The sequence below is a fragment of the Dermacentor albipictus genome, chromosome 4 (genome assembly GCF_038994185.2).
Source record: "Dermacentor albipictus isolate Rhodes 1998 colony chromosome 4, USDA_Dalb.pri_finalv2, whole genome shotgun sequence".
Classification (NCBI taxonomy): Eukaryota; Metazoa; Arthropoda; class Arachnida; order Ixodida; family Ixodidae; genus Dermacentor; species Dermacentor albipictus.
The window spans coordinates 82,041,810-82,062,820 of record NC_091824.1 but is presented as its reverse complement, the minus strand read 5'-3'; the positions used below and the strand labels follow the sequence as shown (position 1 = coordinate 82,062,820).

At 46.0% G+C, this 21,011-nt stretch overlaps 2 protein-coding genes across 2 annotated transcripts in view; one reads left to right on the top strand and one right to left on the bottom strand.

Annotated features, from left to right (window-relative positions):
• Nucleotides 1-2,884: 2,884 nt before the first annotated feature.
• LOC135913355 (uncharacterized) lies at nucleotides 2,885-8,326 on the top strand. Its single transcript, XM_065445955.2, has 2 exons — nucleotides 2,885-4,229; nucleotides 6,644-8,326. Exons 1-2 carry the CDS (start codon nucleotides 3,021-3,023, stop codon nucleotides 6,710-6,712), a joined length of 1,278 nt encoding a protein of 425 aa, XP_065302027.1. The 5' UTR covers nucleotides 2,885-3,020; the 3' UTR covers nucleotides 6,713-8,326.
• A 590-nt stretch (nucleotides 8,327-8,916) lies between these two features.
• LOC135913334 (glycine receptor subunit alpha-2-like) overlaps nucleotides 8,917-21,011 on the bottom strand; it is a 359,566-nt gene continuing 347,471 nt past the window's right edge. The window contains exons 4-11 of the mRNA XM_065445926.1: nucleotides 18,829-18,959; nucleotides 16,847-16,914; nucleotides 16,300-16,529; nucleotides 14,336-14,418; nucleotides 14,076-14,210; nucleotides 12,693-12,834; nucleotides 11,621-11,840; nucleotides 8,917-9,921 (exon numbers count right to left, since the gene is read on the bottom strand). Coding sequence (XP_065301998.1) covers nucleotides 9,754-9,921; nucleotides 11,621-11,840; nucleotides 12,693-12,834; nucleotides 14,076-14,210; nucleotides 14,336-14,418; nucleotides 16,300-16,529; nucleotides 16,847-16,914; nucleotides 18,829-18,959 — 1,177 coding nt within the window. The 3' untranslated portion in view covers nucleotides 8,917-9,753. The remainder of the gene's footprint in view (nucleotides 9,922-11,620; nucleotides 11,841-12,692; nucleotides 12,835-14,075; nucleotides 14,211-14,335; nucleotides 14,419-16,299; nucleotides 16,530-16,846; nucleotides 16,915-18,828; nucleotides 18,960-21,011) is intronic.

Here is a 21,011-nt window from a genome sequence, read left to right as displayed (position 1 = left end):
GTGGCGTATCAGTTAATGCCTTTCTTGAACTATTAACCTTTTACCTTGAGTCCACCTTGTACTGGGAATAATGTTATGTACAGACAAAAGTCCTGTATACGTATAGGCTCAAAGGTAGCTCCGGCACTTAGCACGATTCTTTTAGGTAGGATTGACAAAGCGATTGATGCAAACCTTAAAGTCCTTGCGCTAAAATGTGTTCCGTTTTGTGGACGATTTTTTGGCTATAGTCGAACATGGTGTTTTGGACATAAGAGTGAATGAGCTCTTAAACATGTTCAAGTACGACAGCCAAGGACTGGATTTCACAGTAGAGTTGCCGAAGAAACGAGACCATGTTTGCTGGTCATACAATCCAAGATCAGGAAAACCTTTGCTTAGCTACAATTCGGGACACTCAAAAGTCGTAAAAAGCGACATAGCTTTCTCGCGCCTGCGAGCGGCCTTAACTAAGGCTTGCCCTAAAAAAAATAAAAAAGACTTTCAGCCAACAAGTTATCAGGCTAAAGAATGCAGGGAATGAAAAACATGTCCTGTGTACATCAGCCTTTAGGTTGATTCGTTATGTGCGCAATGGCTATAAGAAAGAGCGTAACAGAAAAGAGAATGACAGCAAAAAAATTGTGTCAATACCATATGCACAGAAAATTGCGCATAACTTCAAAAACGTAGGTGGCAGATATGGTCTACGAATAGTTTTTTCAGCACCTAACAAACGCGGAAAAATATGTGCCGGACTGGATTGTAGAGTTTCAACAAAAGTAAAAGTAAATTGTCATAAGTGCACGGTCAAGCAAAAGGAAAAACTTAAGTGCAGGTCGTCCGTTCTCTACTGTTTGCCCACATCTTGTGGAAAAGTATACATCGGCCAAGCGGGTCTGTCTCAAACACAATACTTTGGAGCACGAAAGGTCACTGCGGGGAAACACCCATTCCCACATTAACGGGCACTGCTCACAACATGGGCGCTGGCCGCTGTGCAACGATACCACAGTTCTATCGCACCAAAAGGATCAGCTCACTAGGAAAATAATCGAAGCCTTTCGTATTCACAAGAGGGGAGAGGATTGTATCTGTACATCTAAGCCATGGTGAGGTTGCTGTTTTGGAAGTACGCTAAAGGAAGAAAAGATTGTGTAATAAAAATGTTTGTTAGGGGTGTAACAAATGCGATATGATTGCACACCATGATAGACAGGTGCCATATCTTTGACGCCCGAGTAGGTGCGGGCAAATGATTTTTAAAAAAATGCCATTAATCTTGCCTTGATTATCTTTGACGCGTGAGAGTGCGGAGGTATGTAACGATGAAGTATGTGTCCTGAAATAAAATAGTTGCGAGTGCAGCGAGTGTCGTCTTTTCTTGTGTATATTCATTGTGTCCGTGTCAGTGCGCTGCTTCACCAGCAAGGTATGATGATTCGATGTGATAGATCTAGGGGAAGAAATAGTTTTCGTTTGCTTATACCCATGGCTTATACGCTTCTTAAGCATTCGTAGTTGATAGAGATGGCAAAAGAATTCCTTCCCGCAATCTTTTGTGCAACTTGTGAAAAAACTTTATATGAAACAGACAGGCAGCGCCATCTCTCTTTGGAGGCGGCAGTCTTGTTTAAGTAACTTCTCCTTTGAGATACCAGGTGGGCGCGTTCAGCAAGGCGGTTGTAACAAGGCCACAATGGAACGCTGGAAGCAGACTTGTTCACGTAATAGAAAAAAAAGGCAACCAAGTACATTGACAACTACTACATTAAATATGTGATTGATTACAGTGAGCAATTACTGCCGCCAGAAATATTTAAAACAATTGCTGAAAAGCTGTTCATTTCGTTCACATTACTTTCATTTCAACATTTGTTAACATTGCGAAAATACAGCATGTAGAACGAACTGTCATGGCTGTAGTAATTAATTACAGTAATTATTTTTGTAATTTGTCATGAAGAAGCATGGCTAGAAGTAGCACGGGAAGTGCGAGTGGAGGCGGGGCTACCCGGCAAGGAGGCTCTGCAAACCATTAGAGGCGTTGCCATTGTAGACGTCGGGCTGTTATCTTTTCTGAAGATAACACTTACTAATAGCACATAACATTTACTGCTTTAAATTACAATTACCTCTAGACTACAACCTGCACATTAATAATTTGCATGGTATTTACAGACTCTATTTTTGTGTCCTAAAAATTTAAGCAATCTCTGAATACGGTATGCTTGGCGGAAGATTGGAAATCAACATTAATAATACAGCTTTCTAAACCTGGAGTCACTGCAGACTCTGGCAACTACAGACCTATACTGCAAATTATTGCAAATTATACTGCAAATTATACTGTGTTACAAATTACTTGAACAGATTATGTTCGCCTAAACGATTGCCTATCCTAATCTTATGCTCAATAGCCAGTATGGCTTTTATTTATCAAAAATCACATTGCTGTAGGCAATTATCTAAATTTGTAACTGATAATCACATTTCTTTGCACGACATCCTTTACATAAACAGCATTTTCAATCATGTTTTCTAAAGCTTTCGACCGGATACCTCATACCCGCCCAATACCGAAAGTTGAAAACTTCCAGCTTTACTATCACACGACATGATGGAGTCAGCAGTTGCTAACAAATTTCAAGTAATCAATTTAAACAACAGCTTTTCTAACCCCACTCGTGTCACTTCGGGAGTTCGCCAAGGGTCCATCCTCGGGCCACGGATATTTTAAATTTACATCAATTATCAATTATCAAATTTACATCAATTTACCGAGTGGGTAGTGGGGCGCCGACTGGTGCGGACGTGCAAACATCGGCTCCCGATATCATCAATGATTTCATGAGGTTATTCACGCTAAATCGAAGTGAATTGTGTACCAACGAAAGCAGCAAGTTACACGGATTCCGTGGATACCGGATTTATTTCGGTGGGTGGATTCTTTCTCAACATATTCTGCATTCGAATTTTCAACCTCGTCGTTCAAAGGCGGGTAGGCCTAGGCCTAACACCGCAAGTCAGTCATTGCCGCCATGGAAATCGTCACCGGTGTGACGATATCGCCGGAAGATGCGAATGACCCGGGCTGGATTGCGGCATATAACCGCAAATCGCGCAAGGTAAAGGCCAGTCAATCACAAGGAGCAAGTTCAAGTACTCGTGGCAGACGAAGGGACGGCGATCGCACCGCCGGACCGAACAGCGCATACCAGCGCCTCGTTGCTACCTCGAGACTCCCTCAGCTACCGAGGGACACGTTCCGTATAATCGTGAGACCCCGAGACGGTCTTAACGTGGCCAAATCTACACCAGTGCAGGTTGAGCAAGCCCTGGCAATGGCGGCAGCCCTGGCTCCTCAAGACCTCACGGAAGACTCCATCTGCCCCAACGTAACTCAGAATATCTTCATCATCTGCACCCCCAGCCAACGTAATGCAAGAGCATACGCCACGGTGCAACAAATTCGCATGAAAGATACTACGTATCGGGTCGCAGTATACCCGGCGCCACCCGATGATACCTGCAAAGGCGTAGTCCGAGGCATTGACCTCGAGCTCAACGACTCCCAACTCCGAGAACTGATCGTCACGAAACGCAACCCCAACGCCTTGGAGGTGAAGAGAATCAAGAACACCACAGCCGTGACAATCCTTTTCCAAGGAATGCAAGTACCAAATTACATCTACTGCGGAGCAAGCATTGTTCGATGCACACTCTTTCGCAGACACACAGAAGTTTGCTACAACTGTGGCAACATCGGTCACCGCGCGGATGTCTGCCCTAACCCCAGTACGACGTGGTGCCGGAAGTGTGGCATCAAAACTCCAGCGGAAGATCACCAGTGTTCCCCTCACTGCACCCTGTGCGGCGGACCGCACCCCACCGCCGACAAGGACTGCAAGCGCAAGTTTCAGGTCCCTTACATCGTTCGACAGAGACGCCGCCGCAGACGCAACCGACGAGGCCGTAGCCGCTCCCAAGGACCAAGCGGCGCCAGTCACAGTGACTCGACCGCCACCTCGGGTATTCCCGTAGCGACCACAAGGAGTCGCTCGGTCACGCCGACACCCGAGCGCCGCAGCGCCCTACGCAGCAGCCGCTCCCGCTCCAGGGGACGACGCAACAGCCGGTCCTGCTCCAGGGGGCGCCCTACATCCGGGCCCACCGAACTGACGTGGGCCGACCGAGTACGAGGGAGACATCACCAGCAGCAGCAACGGGACGTTTCATCTACCAGACAGGTAACGCGGTCTTCATTGCCCGAGCATGAGAGCGAGATAGTCACAGCCCTACGACAGGAACTAGCGGGTCTCCGGGCCACCATACAAGTGCTTACAGCGCAGCTTAATGACGCAAAACAGGAGATTCAAAACCTTAAAGCTCCCAAACAAGCACCACCCCAGGAGACAAACGTAAAAGTTAGCACAGCCAAACGCAAGCCCCCTCCGCTCCCAGAGACGGAAGAAGAGAGTAATGCACCGCAAGACACCCTAGGCGAAATTCTGCGCCTCACGCGAGAGAACCTAGAAAGTATTCGTATCCTAACGAATCGTGTAGAGGTGGTCGAAAATAAAGTCGCCATAAAAATTAAAAACAAAGCTAGTCAGCCACAACAGATGGACACGACGACGCACCCCTCGTCACCAATAAATCCCCCGCAAAACCATCATGGCTAACACGACACAGGACACCTTAGAAATTTGGCAGTGGAATTGCGCTAGCTACGCGAAACGCAAATCCTCGCTGCAACAGTACCTCAAAATTCAACCCAAAAAGCCGCACGTAATACTATTACAAGAAACCCTATGCGAAACCCTCACGCTCTCAGGGTACAGCCCCGTCTCCCAAAAAGGTGGGGACGCCAGGAGAGGCATCGCCACGCTGGTTAATAGAAAATTCGCGCATATCGTTCATAACGTCCTTCCGAAAAACAGTCGCATCGAGGCGATCCTAATCGAGCTCGTACCTAACCGACTCCTAAAACAAAGCATTTTTGTACTAAACGTCTACAGCTCCCCTGCGCACTACAAACAATCTTTCCACGCGATCCTTACTAAAGCCACATCATTGGCACGAAACTCACCGCTCATTATCGCAGGGGACTTCAACGCCCCCCACCCGTCGTGGGGTTACCCCACAATGAAGCCTAGCGGCAACAACCTCTCGCGCGCTATCGACGACCTGTCCCTCACCCTGGTGACGGACCACAGGTTCCCCACCAGATTGGGTACGTCGACACAACGCGATACTACGCCGGACCTCACGTTACTCCGAAATGTAGCAAACTACACATGGACGAATACGCAAGAGAACCTGGGCAGCGATCACTTCGTCATACGCACAGAAATACCAAACACGGCGGCCCCACCCCGGTCTTTCACCCTTACAGACTGGGATAGCTTCCGCCAGTTACGGAAGGAAGACACGAACACGTACGATTCCTTCGCAGAGCTCCTCTCTGCGATAAAGGGCGACGTAGCTAGAGCCACGAAAACCATACAAACGGAATTGGAGGTCCCAAGGGTTGACCCTCACCTCGCACACTTACTCGAGGCCAAGGCCTCGACACTTGCGCGATGGAGAAAACAACGTCTCAACAGACGTCTGCGCAAACGCATCGCGATACTCAACCGAGATATCGAACAATACTGTACGGAGCTCACAAGACTCCAATGGCAGGAACTATGTTCGGCGGTCGACGGCCGCATGCGGACCGGAGGTAAGTGGAACCTCCTGAAACGCATGTTAGACGACAGCCAAACAAAGGACAATCACAGCCACGCGCTAGACCGACTTTTACACTTACATAAAGCGAAAGGGGGAACGGAAGAGTCCTTCCTGGCAGAAATCGCCAAACGTTTCCTTCCATTAGGCGACGCTCACCCCAACGATTACCCGAGCATAAAGTGCGACACCACTCCCGAACTAGACGCTGCCTTCACGGAAGCAGAAGTTCGAGAGGCGCTACACAACCTCAACAGCAGGTCGGCCTCAGGACCCGACGGGGTAACCAACCGAATGTTACGTAACTTAGACGACCAGGCCATTACACTACTCATTAAAGACATCAACCACGTGTGGGAAACAGGAGAGGTACCAACGCAATGGCGCACGGCCACGGTGGTCCTTATCCCAAAACCCGGCAAACCACTTAACCTCGACAATTTACGCCCTATCTCTCTTACCTCATGCGTGGGTAAAGTAGGCGAGCACGTCATTCAAAACCGAGTGTCACCCTACATTGAGGAACACGAACTCCTCCCACACAACATGGTAGGGTTTCGACCCCACCTTTCCACGCAAGATGTCATGTTGCTCCTAAAAAGACAGGTCTTTGACGTTAAAACAAGAGACGTTCGAGGCATCCTCGCCCTCGATATCACGAGAGCATTCGACACCGTCTCGCACCGCTTCATATTGGAGTCTGTGGCAGGCCTGGGCCTCGGCCAGAGATTTCAGGAGTACGTGCGCTCCTTCCTTAAGGACAGAGAAGCCCGACTGCGAGTCTCACAACTTAAGTCGGACTGCTACACGCTGGGTTCCGTCGGAACACCGCAAGGCTCAGTCATCTCTCCATTACTCTTTAACATAGTGATGAAGGGACTCGCAGACAAACTACGAGACATCCCAAACGTAAATTGCGCTCTATATGCAGATGACATCACCATCTGGAGCCCGGGAGGCTCCCTGGCAGACATGGAGCAGGCATTACAGTCTGCCCTAGATGCCACGGAGGAGTACCTACTAGAGACAGGAATGAAGCTATCTTCCAAGAAATCGGAACTCTTACTATATCGCAAGTCTTGCCAAGGAGTCCGATACCTAACTCCTCTAGACGAACTTCCGATCGCACTACATACAAGAGACGGCCAACAGATTCCACAAGTCGACCACATACGCATTCTTGGGCTCCTAATCGAAGCCACCGGATGCCACGCACACTCGATCAAACACTTAACCGCCAAAACCGAAAATATGATCAGACTCATCCACAGAGTCTCAGGACGCAGGAAGGGTCTCTGCGAAGATAACCTTCTGCGCGTATACCACGCATTCCTTATGAGCCATATTAATTACGTCGCCTCTGCCCACAACTGGACGAAGACAGAAAAGACGAAACTAAACACACTCATGCGCAAGAGCATCAAACAGGTCTTGGGCATTCCACAAAGAGCAAGTACAGCAAAGGTTGATCAGCTAGGCATGCACAACAACATCGACGAAGTGATCGAGGCTCAGACTATGGCGCAAATACTCCGCCTATCCTCGTCAAAAGCCGGTAGACTAATTCTAAGCGAAGCTAATGTCTCCCCATCTCCCTATCTCGAGCACGCTGTTACCCTACCGAGTGAAATTAGAGACAACTACAGAGTCTCACCGTTTCCCAGAAACGTCCACCCACTATACAACGTGGGTAGGCGTCGGGCCCGCGCCCGCGCGATTCTCGACCGCACAGACGCGGATCGTGAAGCCACCGCATTTGTTGACGCGGCCCAGTACGGCAATACATCAACTTTCGCGATAGCAGTTGTGGACGGCAACGGAACGTTACGGTCATCGGCATCGGTTAAATCGACCACCAGCGCTAAAGCCGAACAGATAGCCGTAGCCATCGCCATGGTAGACCCCACATTTACCAGTGTCCTCACGGATTCGCGTGCTGCAATTCGGGCTTACGAAAGCGGCAATGTACCGAAAGAGGTAGCGCATATATTACTAGCGAGCTCAAACGAGTGCAAACGGTGCCTCTCCTGGTTCCCCGCTCACATGGGGAAAGACATCCACCCGCAAAAACCCAACCTCAATGAAACGGCTCATGACCGTGCGCGAGAACTTGCCCGCCGCGACGGTCCCACGGCCTCCGAGGGGCTGGACATTCAGTTTAATGACCCGCTACTCACATACCAAGAAATCACCTCACACTATCGGAAAGGCAGAATGAAATACCCGCTCCCGCACGCCAAACTCGAGTGCGCGCAGGCGGCCGCGTTTCGAATGCTGCAAACGGACTCGTATCCGTCACGAGGCCTATTAAGCCACTACAATTCAGAAATCCCGGCAAATTGCCCAGACTGCCCAGAACCCTACTGCTCACTCTCGCACATGCTTTGGCAATGTACCGCGTTACCAGAGGGCCCTCTCTCCAGTGAGCCCGAATGGGAAGAAGCCCTCAAAAGCCCGGACCTCAAACTGCAATTCAAGGCCGTCCAGAGGGCCCAAGAACTGGCGGAGCGTCACCACGTTTACGTCCCGACTTGGGCGTCGCCTACGGTTTCGGCCCAAGGAGCTCGCCGCGTGCGATCTCCAACGGCTTAGACCCCTCAGGACCTCAATAAAGTTCTTGACTGACTGACTGACATCAATAATATCGCAGCCAGTGTTACTTCCCAAATACGCCTCTTCGCAAATGACTGCGTTGTGTACAATGAAATTCCTTGCCCTGCCGACGTCACTGTACTGCAGTCTCATTTAACAAGACTGCATTAATTTTAACAAATCAATGAATGGCGCAACAGATGATAGATGAAAATTAACATGGCAAAGACTAAGCAGGCAAAGTTCACTGCTGTTACTCACTGTACCTCTAACCAGCATTCATTCATTCATTCATTCATTCATTATTTGCAACATGTTTTACAAAATACAAAAGCATTACGTGTACGTATACGCGGTATAAACTATCGATTCAGCATTTTTAAGTGCCTGGTTGTTTCGTTTACCTTGAATTTAGGCTGGAATACCTATATTGAACACATTCCCCCCAAGAGCGTGTAAAAAAGAAACGTAGTTATCGGGAACTGCGCTTACACTTGCGAACTCAGATTCAAGACTTTGCGCATACAGTTCTCTCATCAGGTCCTCTTTAGAATATGAATCCATAATTTGGCAGCTACATCGCGCTAATCTCTTTTATCTACTCAAATTAGTCCAAAATAAAGTTGTGCGGTTCATCTCGACTTCATACTATCGCTATAAAAGTGTGTTCGCCTTGAAAAAATCACTCAGTCGCCCTACTTTTATGCGCAGGAGCCGATCTGTAGTAGATGTATGTTCACTATCATAGTAACATTCTTTTCGTTCAAAGCCCGTATCCTTACCTCCACTCAAACCTCGGACCGCACAGACCACGTTCAAAAAGTAAAACCTATAATTACCCGGACTAACGCTTATCGCAATTCGCCGCGTTCCCTCACGGCGACGGCGACAATGACGGCAGGATAGTGCCTGGAGTGTCCATATGATTGTTATCGCAAGAAGAATAATTTGAGCTGTATCAGTAAAGTGATCTTCCAAACTAGCAAAAAAGCCGCTCTTACCGCAGTAGGAGAATCGGTTAAACCAGAAAAGAAGCATGAACAAAAAGACTGGCGACGACGACGCCTTGAAGTTGCCGCACCAGCTTTCCGCGATGTCACAAATTCTGACGCTGTTTACTCAGGGCTGGTTAAAATTGTATTGGTTAAGATGAGTTACACTGTATTCTGAAAGGAAGAATGATTAAACTTCGCAAGTTTCAAGAATTGTTATCAATCCCCTCAATGGCTCAAATATGAAACATATACTTTGAAGTCCGTGACATCAAACTAGCGTAGCAGCGCGGGAGCTTCTGCGCGAAATTCAAGTATGCAGCGCTGACCTTAATTTTCTTTGGCAATAAACAGCGCATGACCACGGAATTAACGAAACTATAGCTCATAAAGAATACTGTATTGTTCTAAACTAACTTAGTGTTCTCTTTAGCGTCCGATTACGAGTTCAATTGACTCAGATCGTATCGGCTTCCACAAGTGGCCTGCTGAGGTACACAGACCAATAGACAATGTTCAGTGCTAGGAACAGCAGCGGGAACATGGCCCGCGAGTAACGCTCCACGGTGAATGCTCTCTTTTGGTTCAAGGGAAGGCCGCTTGGATCCCTAGGCAGCTTGTCTTTCTGGAATTGAAAGCGAAACAAAACAAAAAATGGCACGAATGTTTCAGAAATGCCTGACAAAGCAAAGCAGGCTTGAATATCAAAATATGCGGCAGTTGAGAAGCCTTAGCTCATGCTACCCGTTCGAAACACACAGAATAGCATAGGTGATCTGGCTAGATTGATGTTTCAATTCAAACCTGATATGTAACACTTCTCGACAGTGAGCTTCATTCTGCTGTCTTTTTATGGGTAAAATGCATTTCCGTTTCACGTAACACTATATTTTTTATAGGACTTGAGGAACCGAACAATGGTAAGTGATTACCAGTGGTATAAGAAGAATGTCGCTGAAGTCAACGTTTCGACAAGGGAAGTTGCCTCCCTAACGAAGACAAGGCCTCTTGTCGAAACGTTCGCTTCAGAGACATTCCTTGTTCCACCATTAGGAATCCCTTGAAACCTTCTTCTTGCTACTAACCACTCCATAGTGTTTCGAGCTTTGCACTACAAAAAATGTTAAAGAAAGTAAACGCAACAGTGTTAAGAGCATTTCACTGCATAAAGAAAAAAGAAGACACAAGCCTGAGCCTTAAACACTGTATCCGCATATACTTTATTCATGCAGCACATGTATGAACAAAATAAATTATTAGACCTCTATTTTTAGGGGCGGATCTCGGCCGCTGCTGGAGATTAGGTAGTAAAGGAATCTAGGCTAGCGGATTTTTGACCGTTGTGCAGCTAATACCGCGACAAGATTCCCTTTAATTCCAAATGATACTTGAATCAATTTACTGCGTTGTTTCTGATAGGAGACAGAATCGCTGGGTGTTTCTTTCTTGCTCTTTCTTTGCTTACGATGCAGCCTCACTTCTTTTTAAAGCTTCTTTCGTCACCCTGCATGAGCTTTATTTTATGCCTTATATTGCGAACACCATTGTAAAATCAATGCATGTACCGTTGCTTTATAATCGAACACTTATGATCTTAATAGGGGATTACTAACTTGCTTAAATGAGTATAGTGAAGTCATCTCATTCATGATTTAGCTACCGAATCTTAAAAAATGTATTGATTAGAGCACTTTAGTCCCGACGATGCGTGATCGGTTACACTCTATACGCCACTACATTAGGCCACACCCGCATGCGGAGATGTAGGTGCTCATACCAACCTCCTCAGCACCCCCGGCAGCAGATCGAGGTATCGGATAGTTCAATGTGCTACGTTAGAACACTTATATTTAACTTGAAGGTATACCAGTCATTGAGTACCTCCCATACTTCGCATTTAAAGCCAGCGGAACTAAACTATATACTGCTCGTCAGAGTAAAACTAGCCTGTTCTCTCTTGTTCATCGTCTCTCGCTGCTCTCAGCAGCGTCAGGCGGCGACTGCTACCATTTATTTATCTACATTGTGGAAACCCTAATGATGCATTTATCCTAAGTCACATTGGTCTTTTATGCACCGCATGACACCTCCGTAAAGAGGGCGGACGTGCCACCATACCAACATTAACAGCGCGTTTGTCTTAGCTAGCACCGTGGCCACAATCTCAATGACCATGTTTCGTTCACATATTTCACGGTGGTGATGCGTCGCTCTCTATCGCCACCTCCCCACCTCCCGCTAAAGAAGAAACGAGAAAAAGAAATTAGGTTTTTGCGTGTGACCGATTGGCTGACCTTTTCATTGTGTAGTACATCTCAACTCACCTTGAAGACACTGAGTGCCTGTAGGAACTCGGCACGAGTGAGTCTGCTTCGAAAGAGGTAGTTTGCAATACCAAACTCAATCAGGGCTCCTATTATGAGCAGGATACACGCGACCAACCAGACGTCGACGGCTTTGTTGTAGGCCACGTTGGGCAGGTGTGTGCTGAGGGACAAGTAGATGCTGGCCATGGTGAGTAGCGTGTTCACTCCGATGATGGCCCTGTGCAGTGTTCAGAAAAATAAAACGGATAACAGTGCTAGAGCACGTGCTAAAGCTTGACGCACGGAGTTCTGCGAACTAGCGCAGCATGCTTAAGGGCGTGGGGCCAGCTAGTGCTGCAGTAAGGCAGCCTCAGCTACAAACTAGGGTCTGCTATCGGGAAATAGGTGTTTTCGTGTGAAGTAAGGACGGCGGTCTACACGTAGTGTGCCTTTCTTACATGTTGTATAGAAACTGTAAGTTTATGTAAAAAATGTGCCACTCAGTGCATGCAGCCGATGTAAAGAAAGCTTATCAATGCTGAATTTCGACCCCGCGCCACAACCACCAGAACGTGTGCTCGCACGATGTAATAAGAGCATGCGTTCATAGTAGCTGTCTTCCTCCCCCGTCGACTTTACTCTTTTCAGTGTTATCCTCGGATAGTAAATCATCTTCAATGGAACTGGACTCGGCGAGAATATAGATATCGGCTTGATCTTTCCTAGACAGCGGAGAGACGTTTCGCATATTGTAAATGGCCACTCGCAAAAAAGTGAAGAACAATTGGGAGAAAGGCCGCGTGGCGTGAACGCTCCGGCGCGAAGTGACTTTCCTAGAAGTGCAGTAGTCCATCCATCTGCATCCCGTTGTTTTGAGCAAATCCTAACGCTTTAAGGGCGGGACATCTTTTGTTGGTCTTACGAGAGGCTAGTGACTCAGATATGCGGACCTTTTATAGTGTCATCGATACTTGTCAATTTTTCTTTCCTAAGCGACCACCTATGCAATATATCTGGACCCCTGACGCTTCCAGTCGCTGCAGTGACTACTGTATGGTATAGATGCCTGTTCATTTTTGCGCTCACAAACCTGGGTGGAATAACGTCTGGCCTCATCCACGCGGAAAGCCAAGACACAAACACCAGTATGTAGATGGGCAGGTAAGTCTGGATCATGTGGAAACCCTGCTGCCTTTCTAGTAGGAAGGTTACCTGGAGGCACGAAAAGGAACCTGGACAAAATGGAAAAAAAAACGCTTTCAAGAACAGAAAAACGACTATCTAAACCTTCACAATCGAGCAGTTGGTTATTCATAAACATGTATCCCTGTTATGTGCTTGCTACAGCAGTATCAAAAGCGACGTGCAACACTTAAATCACCGACAAAGCTGAAATATAATGTCACAAAATATCGTGTGCGTTATTGCTCAGATGATCACTGGCGCATACAGACAACTAGGGATGATCAAGACGCCAGTGTCCAATGCCAGCTAGGCCAGCAACAAGTTCATATTCCGTCACAGCACGCCATTGTCGAAGAACCAGGTCCTGTTTGCTTACCGTGCTGGTAATGCGCAGTTTAGTGCAATGCTTGTTGAAAACTAAAAATGGCAGGTCGTTCTTCGTTGCGGCAGTGTGCCCGTGAAAATTGCACCCATGCGGGCTGCAGCTACGAAGGCATGTCCCAAGTGAAGATGTGTGTTGTTCAGCTGCTGCACGTCGAAAGAATGCATGGGAACACGAACTTCATGATACCCGTACAAGTTGCAACATACCTGCTGTATTCATTAGAGATTCTGATCATGAATACTGGTATGGCGTGCACTAGAAGTGTGCTCTGAACTTCCCGATTGGTAATTAAAACTATAGAGCTGTAACAATGAAAGGGCACGGCTGACACGCACTGACGTGGTATATTGGAGTAATGTTATGCTTTCGAGTGGTTGCTCATGTGGTGATGGCCTACGAAAAAATAGAGAGAAATTTCATCTACGAGAAAGGCAGAGACATCGACCTGAGCTGGTGCGTTCTATTCTGCTACTCTGGAACAGAGAAAAGAGAAAGGAAGTAAGTTTTGAGCTAGTTGGTTCACCCGTTAAGTATCTTTTTTTAACTCATTTAAACCTCAAGGATCCCAATGGGGCATTACATGAGGAGTGATAAAAGGTTTAGTTTTTACATACGGGTACAGCCTCACCACTTGGGATTTACCACCTGGTAAGGAAGGGAAAGAGGGTGGAACTCCCCAGGTTCAGCGGCCAAATAGCGAATGTCTCGTTTAAGGCTTCCCCTTGTATGGTCTAGAGGAATATAAGGACAGTGCGTTCTGCATCTCAGTATGAAGCCTCCCTCTAAGTGGTTGTTAACAGGAACTGAAGAAGTCGATTGCCCGGCTCTGAGGATTTGAAATGCCGAAAAGAAGGAGCTACAAAAAGAAAAAAAAGGAACCTAATGCATTGCCAAAAGACGCACCTTTTTCAAGTTCGATGGTGTAATTCTCGTGCGACATCTCTTCGAGGTTGAAATCCTGCATGTGGATCGGCCCCACCAGATGTACAGGATGGCCTTCTCGCCAAATGAACTCTACTTGGCTCAGTGTGTTGATATCTGGCAGCGAAAGAGGAACGTTGGGGTTGCAACAAAGGCAAATATAATACCACGACAGTGTTGATGCACTTCTTACGAAGCCTCGCTCATGAAAATAAAGGTAAAGGAAGGGCTGCGTGACTTACACGGACGAAGCTGGGCGAAGCACCTCTGCTTGTCGAATGGAAAGTAGTAGAAAAACATCAAGCAGGAAAGCCTCAAGCTCAACCTGCACAGCCACCACAAATTTGTAACCACTCGAAGCCGTTCTCGAAGAGACAATGAATAAATTCACATGAGAATCTCGTTTTTTACTTACTGTTCCTGCTCTTTTTCAAGCATGTTGCTGCATGTAATTTTACTGTAGGTGGGAACAAGTAAAACTAAGATAAGGGAAAAGCGATCTTTATCACGAGAAGCTAAAATGGCTCAGGCTACGGGCCAGCGCTACTGTTTGATAATGTGGACTTTTATTGGTTTGTACACATGCTAACGTAACTGCAAATACGAGAATGTCCGAAATCAAATAAAACGGAAGTGAATACGCTAGATTAACGAAATATATCATTATCGCCGGGTTTCAAACTGTTAACCACGTTAGTGATAGTTTTCACTGAAATAAGGATGTCATCCAATTGAAACATCTTATCGCGACATTAATTATAGCGCCTCCGTGCCCAGAACATGCATATCGTACCTGAGGTAATTTCCCGGTCATTCTAAGCGCATATAGGGGCAGTGTGTTTAATTATTGGTCAACTGACAAATCACGCCACTGACATAGGGCGGACTGTGGGAGGGTCATTCAGCGGAGTTAACTTTGACCCTGTCCGCGTTATAATTTTGCTTACGAACTTTAAAGGCAACGTAGCAATAGACACTGTCTGAATTTATTGTAGTAGTGAGTGGCAAAATAAACAGAGGGAAATATCTGCTCGCCGCACTCTATTTCTTTGGCGGTAGCTGTCGACGTCTGAACGATGGCCTCAATTATTCTTTTTAAATCTCTGTTTTTGCTCATTTGTCTGGGAAACATTGATAACTAGTCTATAATATGAAGGCCAAGCTTCCCTTCGTTGAATTTCACCCTAACTTGCATCGCCGGTAAGTCAGTTGACGTCACAGCTATCAAAGTACTTTTACGCAATTTGCGCCGCTTTAACGCAGCAAAAGTTAGCAAACTTCCTAGCTTGAGCCACGGTTTCAGTTAGTATCAAATGTAATCTTTATTTATTGACAAACCTTTTCTTCAATACGAACAAGCTCTGTAAATATTTAGGTCGTCAGAGAAACCATATGCGGAAATAACAACTGGCCGTCGCACCCCTTCTTTTGTTCTAGTAAATATAAGTTCGTACTGCTTTCTTTGCTCGTAAAAAAATCGAAGCCCTGTCTGCTACATAAAGTGAACAAACTTCATGTGGGCAGAGAACACACAGCTTAGGGAAATGCAAATTCTGCTTGGTACAGGCAAACTAGAGCAGCTCCCACTGAACTAACCCGCAGCTCCAGCGTGCAAAACCATCTCATTTGTTCTGGGGAATTAAACTCCACCTCACTTACTGCGATGGCCTCTTAGATACACAACCGCTCAAGGTGTGATCGAGCAAGCTTGCAAAAGGGATATAATTTATTTTGTTGCTAATTGGCCTCTTTTGAAATAGCTCTCTATAGCTAATATCAGGCCGCAGAATCGCCATTGGCAACGTCTATCGTTACCTCACTGTTGTACCTATGTAGTGTAATGCTCTAAAAGAGAAGAGACGCGCGAGGTACGCGCACTTGGTCGGTATAACGCCGGAATTAAAGTAATGAAGCAGTGTGCGCTGGTGCAAAAGCTCTACTATTATTGCACCTTTCTCTGGCTCATCGAGGTTCCCCTCGCGGTATATGTGATGTCTTGGCAATTTAGAAGCGTAATCTGCTTATATAGCCTAACTTAATGCCCCCCATTAGTGAGTTCTTAACGAACCATTGTGATGGAAGGCGTGTGGCGCTACTGCATACGTCGTCCCTATTTCTCCTTCTCCCACACTACGCACGTCTGACGCACCAAGTTAAGGCCTAGGCATGTGAGCATAAGCACGCTTCAGAGAGCTATGCTGCGCACCTGATGCTGACGAGCACGTCCCCATCTGGCGACAGCCTGAGCAGCTGGTTGGGCATGGTGACGGTGTGGGTGCGCACTTCCTTGGCATTCACGAAGTATAGGTCGGGTTTCCACATGCGTCCCAGTAGAGCGGCGCCGTTCACCGTCAGGTTATCGATGTGGCCGAAGCGCCGAAGCGATATCCTCGGGTCCCGCCAGGCTTGTCGGAAGAATATATCCATCTCGTAATCCTACAATGACATGGTGTGATTGACAGAGAGGAAAGAAAGATGTAGTACCAGACCTTAGTACTCCGCATCAACGACCTGGCCAGATGGCTAGATTCCAACCCCAAATTCAACTTTAATGTGATGAGCACAATGTTGACGTGCCACAGCGAATGTAATACTGAATGTGATACAGCGCCAATGCGTAATGTTGCCACATATTTCTTGCATCCTCCTTGCGTACCCTTGTGGGACACTTTGCACCAAAAGCAACGAAACTGCACAGTCACGTGCACCCAGTAAAGAAGCGCTGATGCTCAATTAAACTTTTGTTGACTCACCATGTCCTCCGCATTCATCGGTCCTAGGGTGTTGACACGCATGTCCACTAAGACTTTTGTGGGCTCCCCTAGAAGAAACCAGTGTGTATTTGTTCATGATGGATACCTGATCTTTGATAAGAGCTAATATATAAAGGTGACAAGTCATCCTGTTTCATTAGGCTCACTGTATAGGGTTTTTGGCTGGGTTGACTAGGTAAAAAATCCCAGAGCTGCATTTGACACAAGTCTCACCAAGCCTTTACCACGGGACGCTAGTGGCTTATGCCGAAGCAACATATGGCCGCCAATAATATGTCTCGGCGTGCCCTTATCGTATTTTCCAGATGCAACTCAGACTTTCGAGTTAATCTAATAGCAACCCCTTATGAAGCCCGTTTCTGCTCTGGTGATTCATATTGCAACGCCATACCACAGGTCTGGCGGTGAAGCTTTTGTGCCCGTGACTGGAAATTTTCGTTTTCTTAGCGTAAACGCAAGAATAAGCAAAAAGGGAAAGCAAACACAGTCTTATTTACATTTGCATACGTTAGCGGCAATAACAACGCGGCTGGGAAGTGTTAAAGGGGTCATCAGGCCATCTAAACAATGGGTAGAGCTTCATTGTGCCGTTGAGCAGGCTAAACAAGACTTAAAACAAGAGTTATCAGGGCAACGATTAGTAAACAATAGGACATATTATTTCACACGACGAGCACTACCTCTATTGGTTTTTGTACGTGGCAGTTGTTATTATGACAGCGTTCAGACTGTTGTGCACCCACGTGTCTTGCATAAGTGCCCACATTTATGTACCTACGTTTGTGCAGTACCAGCGATTACCCTGGAACCTTTGACGAGTCATGTATAAAAGCCGACGCGCTTGACCCGCAGATCATATTTCGACGACTGCCGACTGTGCTCGCCGCTGTCGTTGTGCTTCGAGTGTCACTTGCTTTTGTGGGCACAGGTCCGTCCAATAAAAAAAGTTAGTTTCGTAATTCACAGTTTTGCTGCCGTGTTGTTCACCGTAACTACAACGTAACAACATACGCGCATGTGATTGCGAACAGCACCCCCAATTGCTTAACTATCCGCTTTCCCAGAATCGTTAACTTTTACATCATCCAATTTCGATCGCAATAGTAACACTCGTATTATGCTAACTTCTTAGGCAGAGTGTCTGCGCAACACAGTTGCTACAAGCAGATATAAATGTGTCATAATAGCTTTCGTAGTTTTTTCACAGCGAAACTGTTTATGCTAGGTCTCCATGCATTTTTCATGTCCGTCAACAAATCTGTGTGAGTAAAAACTATCATCAGCAACGGCTCGTGTCACTGCTCGCGCGTTCGTCATCGTTTTCTTCTTCGACAGCTGGCTTTGTTGCCGCTCATCATGCCAGCGTTCTCATATCGCCCCTCCCTTTGCGAAGGCACTGACGGCACTGGCCCTCTGCCATTCGGTGCCCGGTGATTTCGGTCTCAAATCCTTTGCCTCAATATATCGCGAAATGAAAACGCGAATCTATATACCGAATTTATAACACAAACGAACGCGGAGGTATTAAAGTAAGTGTGTGTGCGTTCCTTTCGTCACGATGACCACCGATCAAGACAATAAATGTGTCCGTACCTCTGTTCAAAATTCTGTGTCCCCTCTTTGTCCTGTGCTGCACAACTTCGCTGGTCATCCACCTTCACTGAGTGGAACGGCTGAAGATTTTTATTTGACAAACTTAACTCATAAAAATTTGCAAATTTGCACTAGTTCACATTCTACAAGGTTCCTTACAAATGCAGAGCTGAAAGAGTTGATTGGATATTGGCGTTCTTCGAACGCATATACAACCCAGCGAGTTTCCATGGACGCCCCATAGGCATACGATAAACCAGTAAGTTCGCTCATTTCTTAGTTGCGTTCTCCTTGGCTCCAGCCATGCTTGAACGTATATATTTTGCACAAAGTATTACGCAAGAGATAGTTACGAAGTGTACTCTCACCTGTGCCGTATGTGGGCCAAGCCCGTTTGTCGTATCCCTCGAACAATTCGTCGAGATCTGGCAGCTGGTGAAAGTTCAGGGCGTCGTAAGAAACTGAGCCCGGTCTTGTTATGTATGGAAGTGCAGCGGCACTGAATGGAAGAACAGAAAAGTGAGTCTCAAAATTTATTCGATCATAATAACGGCACAGTCTCAAATTGCGGTTTTTTCTTCTTTTAAATACGGTAATGCTTCGCTTAGAGCCTTTCACAACAGACACTTCATATTTGGCTTCCAGTAAAACCGAAGCAATTGAAGCAAGCTATGCAATGACATTTAACGATAGTGATCAACAAAGAACATTCTGTGGTTGTTTTATGGGACCGGAAATCCCACAAATATTTCCTTTTTCTGTATTTAAGCTACACTAAATGCAAGAGAGGTAAAGTCTGAGTAAGTTTGATGCGATTACAACGGAATAATAACGATTATAGCTTACAACTGAATTTAAAAAAAAAGAAAAGTGGATCGCCTTGCACCACTGCTGGAACTTCCAAGGCCGCGACTTCCTTAGTGAATTTCTTCAATGCGAAATTTGAACCCTACTCAGACTAGGCAGTTACGTTCAACAAGGACATTTATTTACCATCATCATGCTCAACATCTGTGGTTTCGTCTTCCTGTTGAAAAATACTACAGGGTTCAATTTCGCGGCAGCCTTGTCGCAGGTTATCGTGTCTGTCCATAATTTACTTGAATCTGATTTACTTGCAGGTTCCCGGCTTCTTGTACAGCTGAGTATTATTTCTTCATTATTTTTTTACTTTAGAACACAATTTTCATTACATAATAAAAAAAACATGCGACGATTTAGTTTGGGATCTTGCCAGATTTTGTTGAATCTTGAAGTAGTAGTTCTGCGGAAACCCGCAAGGTGGAGAGAAGTAATTAATAAAGGGAAAATCAGACATCCACCCGTTCGTAGCAATGGCGAATTTGGCACAACCAAATGCGCAATATGAAGCAGAGCGCATGGTGCTTCTGAGTTTGTTCAACATTTACAAATCTCGCAGTTCGGATTACACTTACGCAGTCCAGCTTTTGTAATTTCTTTTTTGGACCACGTAGGCAGGTGGCGGCCTTAAAACATTAAATATATGAAAATGTCCCGAAGATGGACAGAACTAGGGTAATATCGTTCGCCGTGGCTGATAGATGCTCAGATTTTTTTTTCATCCTGCCTAATTAGATAATTAGTCCTAATCAACTAATTAACTTCTCAAACATTATAATTAGATGAAAAGTGTTAATGAGAAAATTGTAGAACGGCATGAAAAACTCTCGACACAGCTTTCTGCTGCTAAATACGTGCTACATAAAAGTGTTTTTCCAAGCGTGAAGGAAGCCCGCAAATGCACGCAAAATTGCCGTGTGAATGGCCGCTCGAGGAACGTTGCGTGCATTTGAGGACTTCTTTCACGCTCGGAAAAAGATCTATATGCAGCACGTACTGAGCAACAGAGAGCTGTGTCGAGAGTTTTTCATGTCGTTCTATACAATTTTATTCTTGACACTTTGCATCTAATTAAGGTAATTTAGAAGTTGATTAATTATTCAAGAGTAATTGTCTTATTAGGCGGCATGAAAGAAAAGCTTGAGTATCTCCGAGCGGCGGCAAACAACATTACCTTGGTTTTGCCCAGCTACGTGGCATTCGCATATTTTAAAACTAGATAAAGTTAGCTGGGACACCCTGTATATCCCTCCTGTGATATTATAGGGCTAGATATTGAACTTCGCCAACACCCCATGAGAAATTTCACCGGGGAAGTTTACTGGCTACTCATGAAGCTAACAAAATCATGAAAAAGATTGTTAAACCTCCAAAAGGCAAAGTTCTCGCTAGGCAACCACAAACACTCTAAATTTATCGGCTTTCTGGCTATGTTACCAGCACTGATACAGTCCAAAGTGTTTCCGTTAGTTGCAGTACGCTCAGACATTCATTAGCCGCAGTGCATTTCGAACTCCGCAATCCTACCTATCCGTTCAAACGCGTGAAGAGGAGATAATAGAATAAACAAGCAATAGGCCGTAAAAACTCACGTTTTGCGAGGCATGAGCAACATAAAAGAAATGAAGCACGTGACAATATTTTCCATACTTATTTGAACAAACGTCGAAACGCTGCTTGCTGGGGAAGC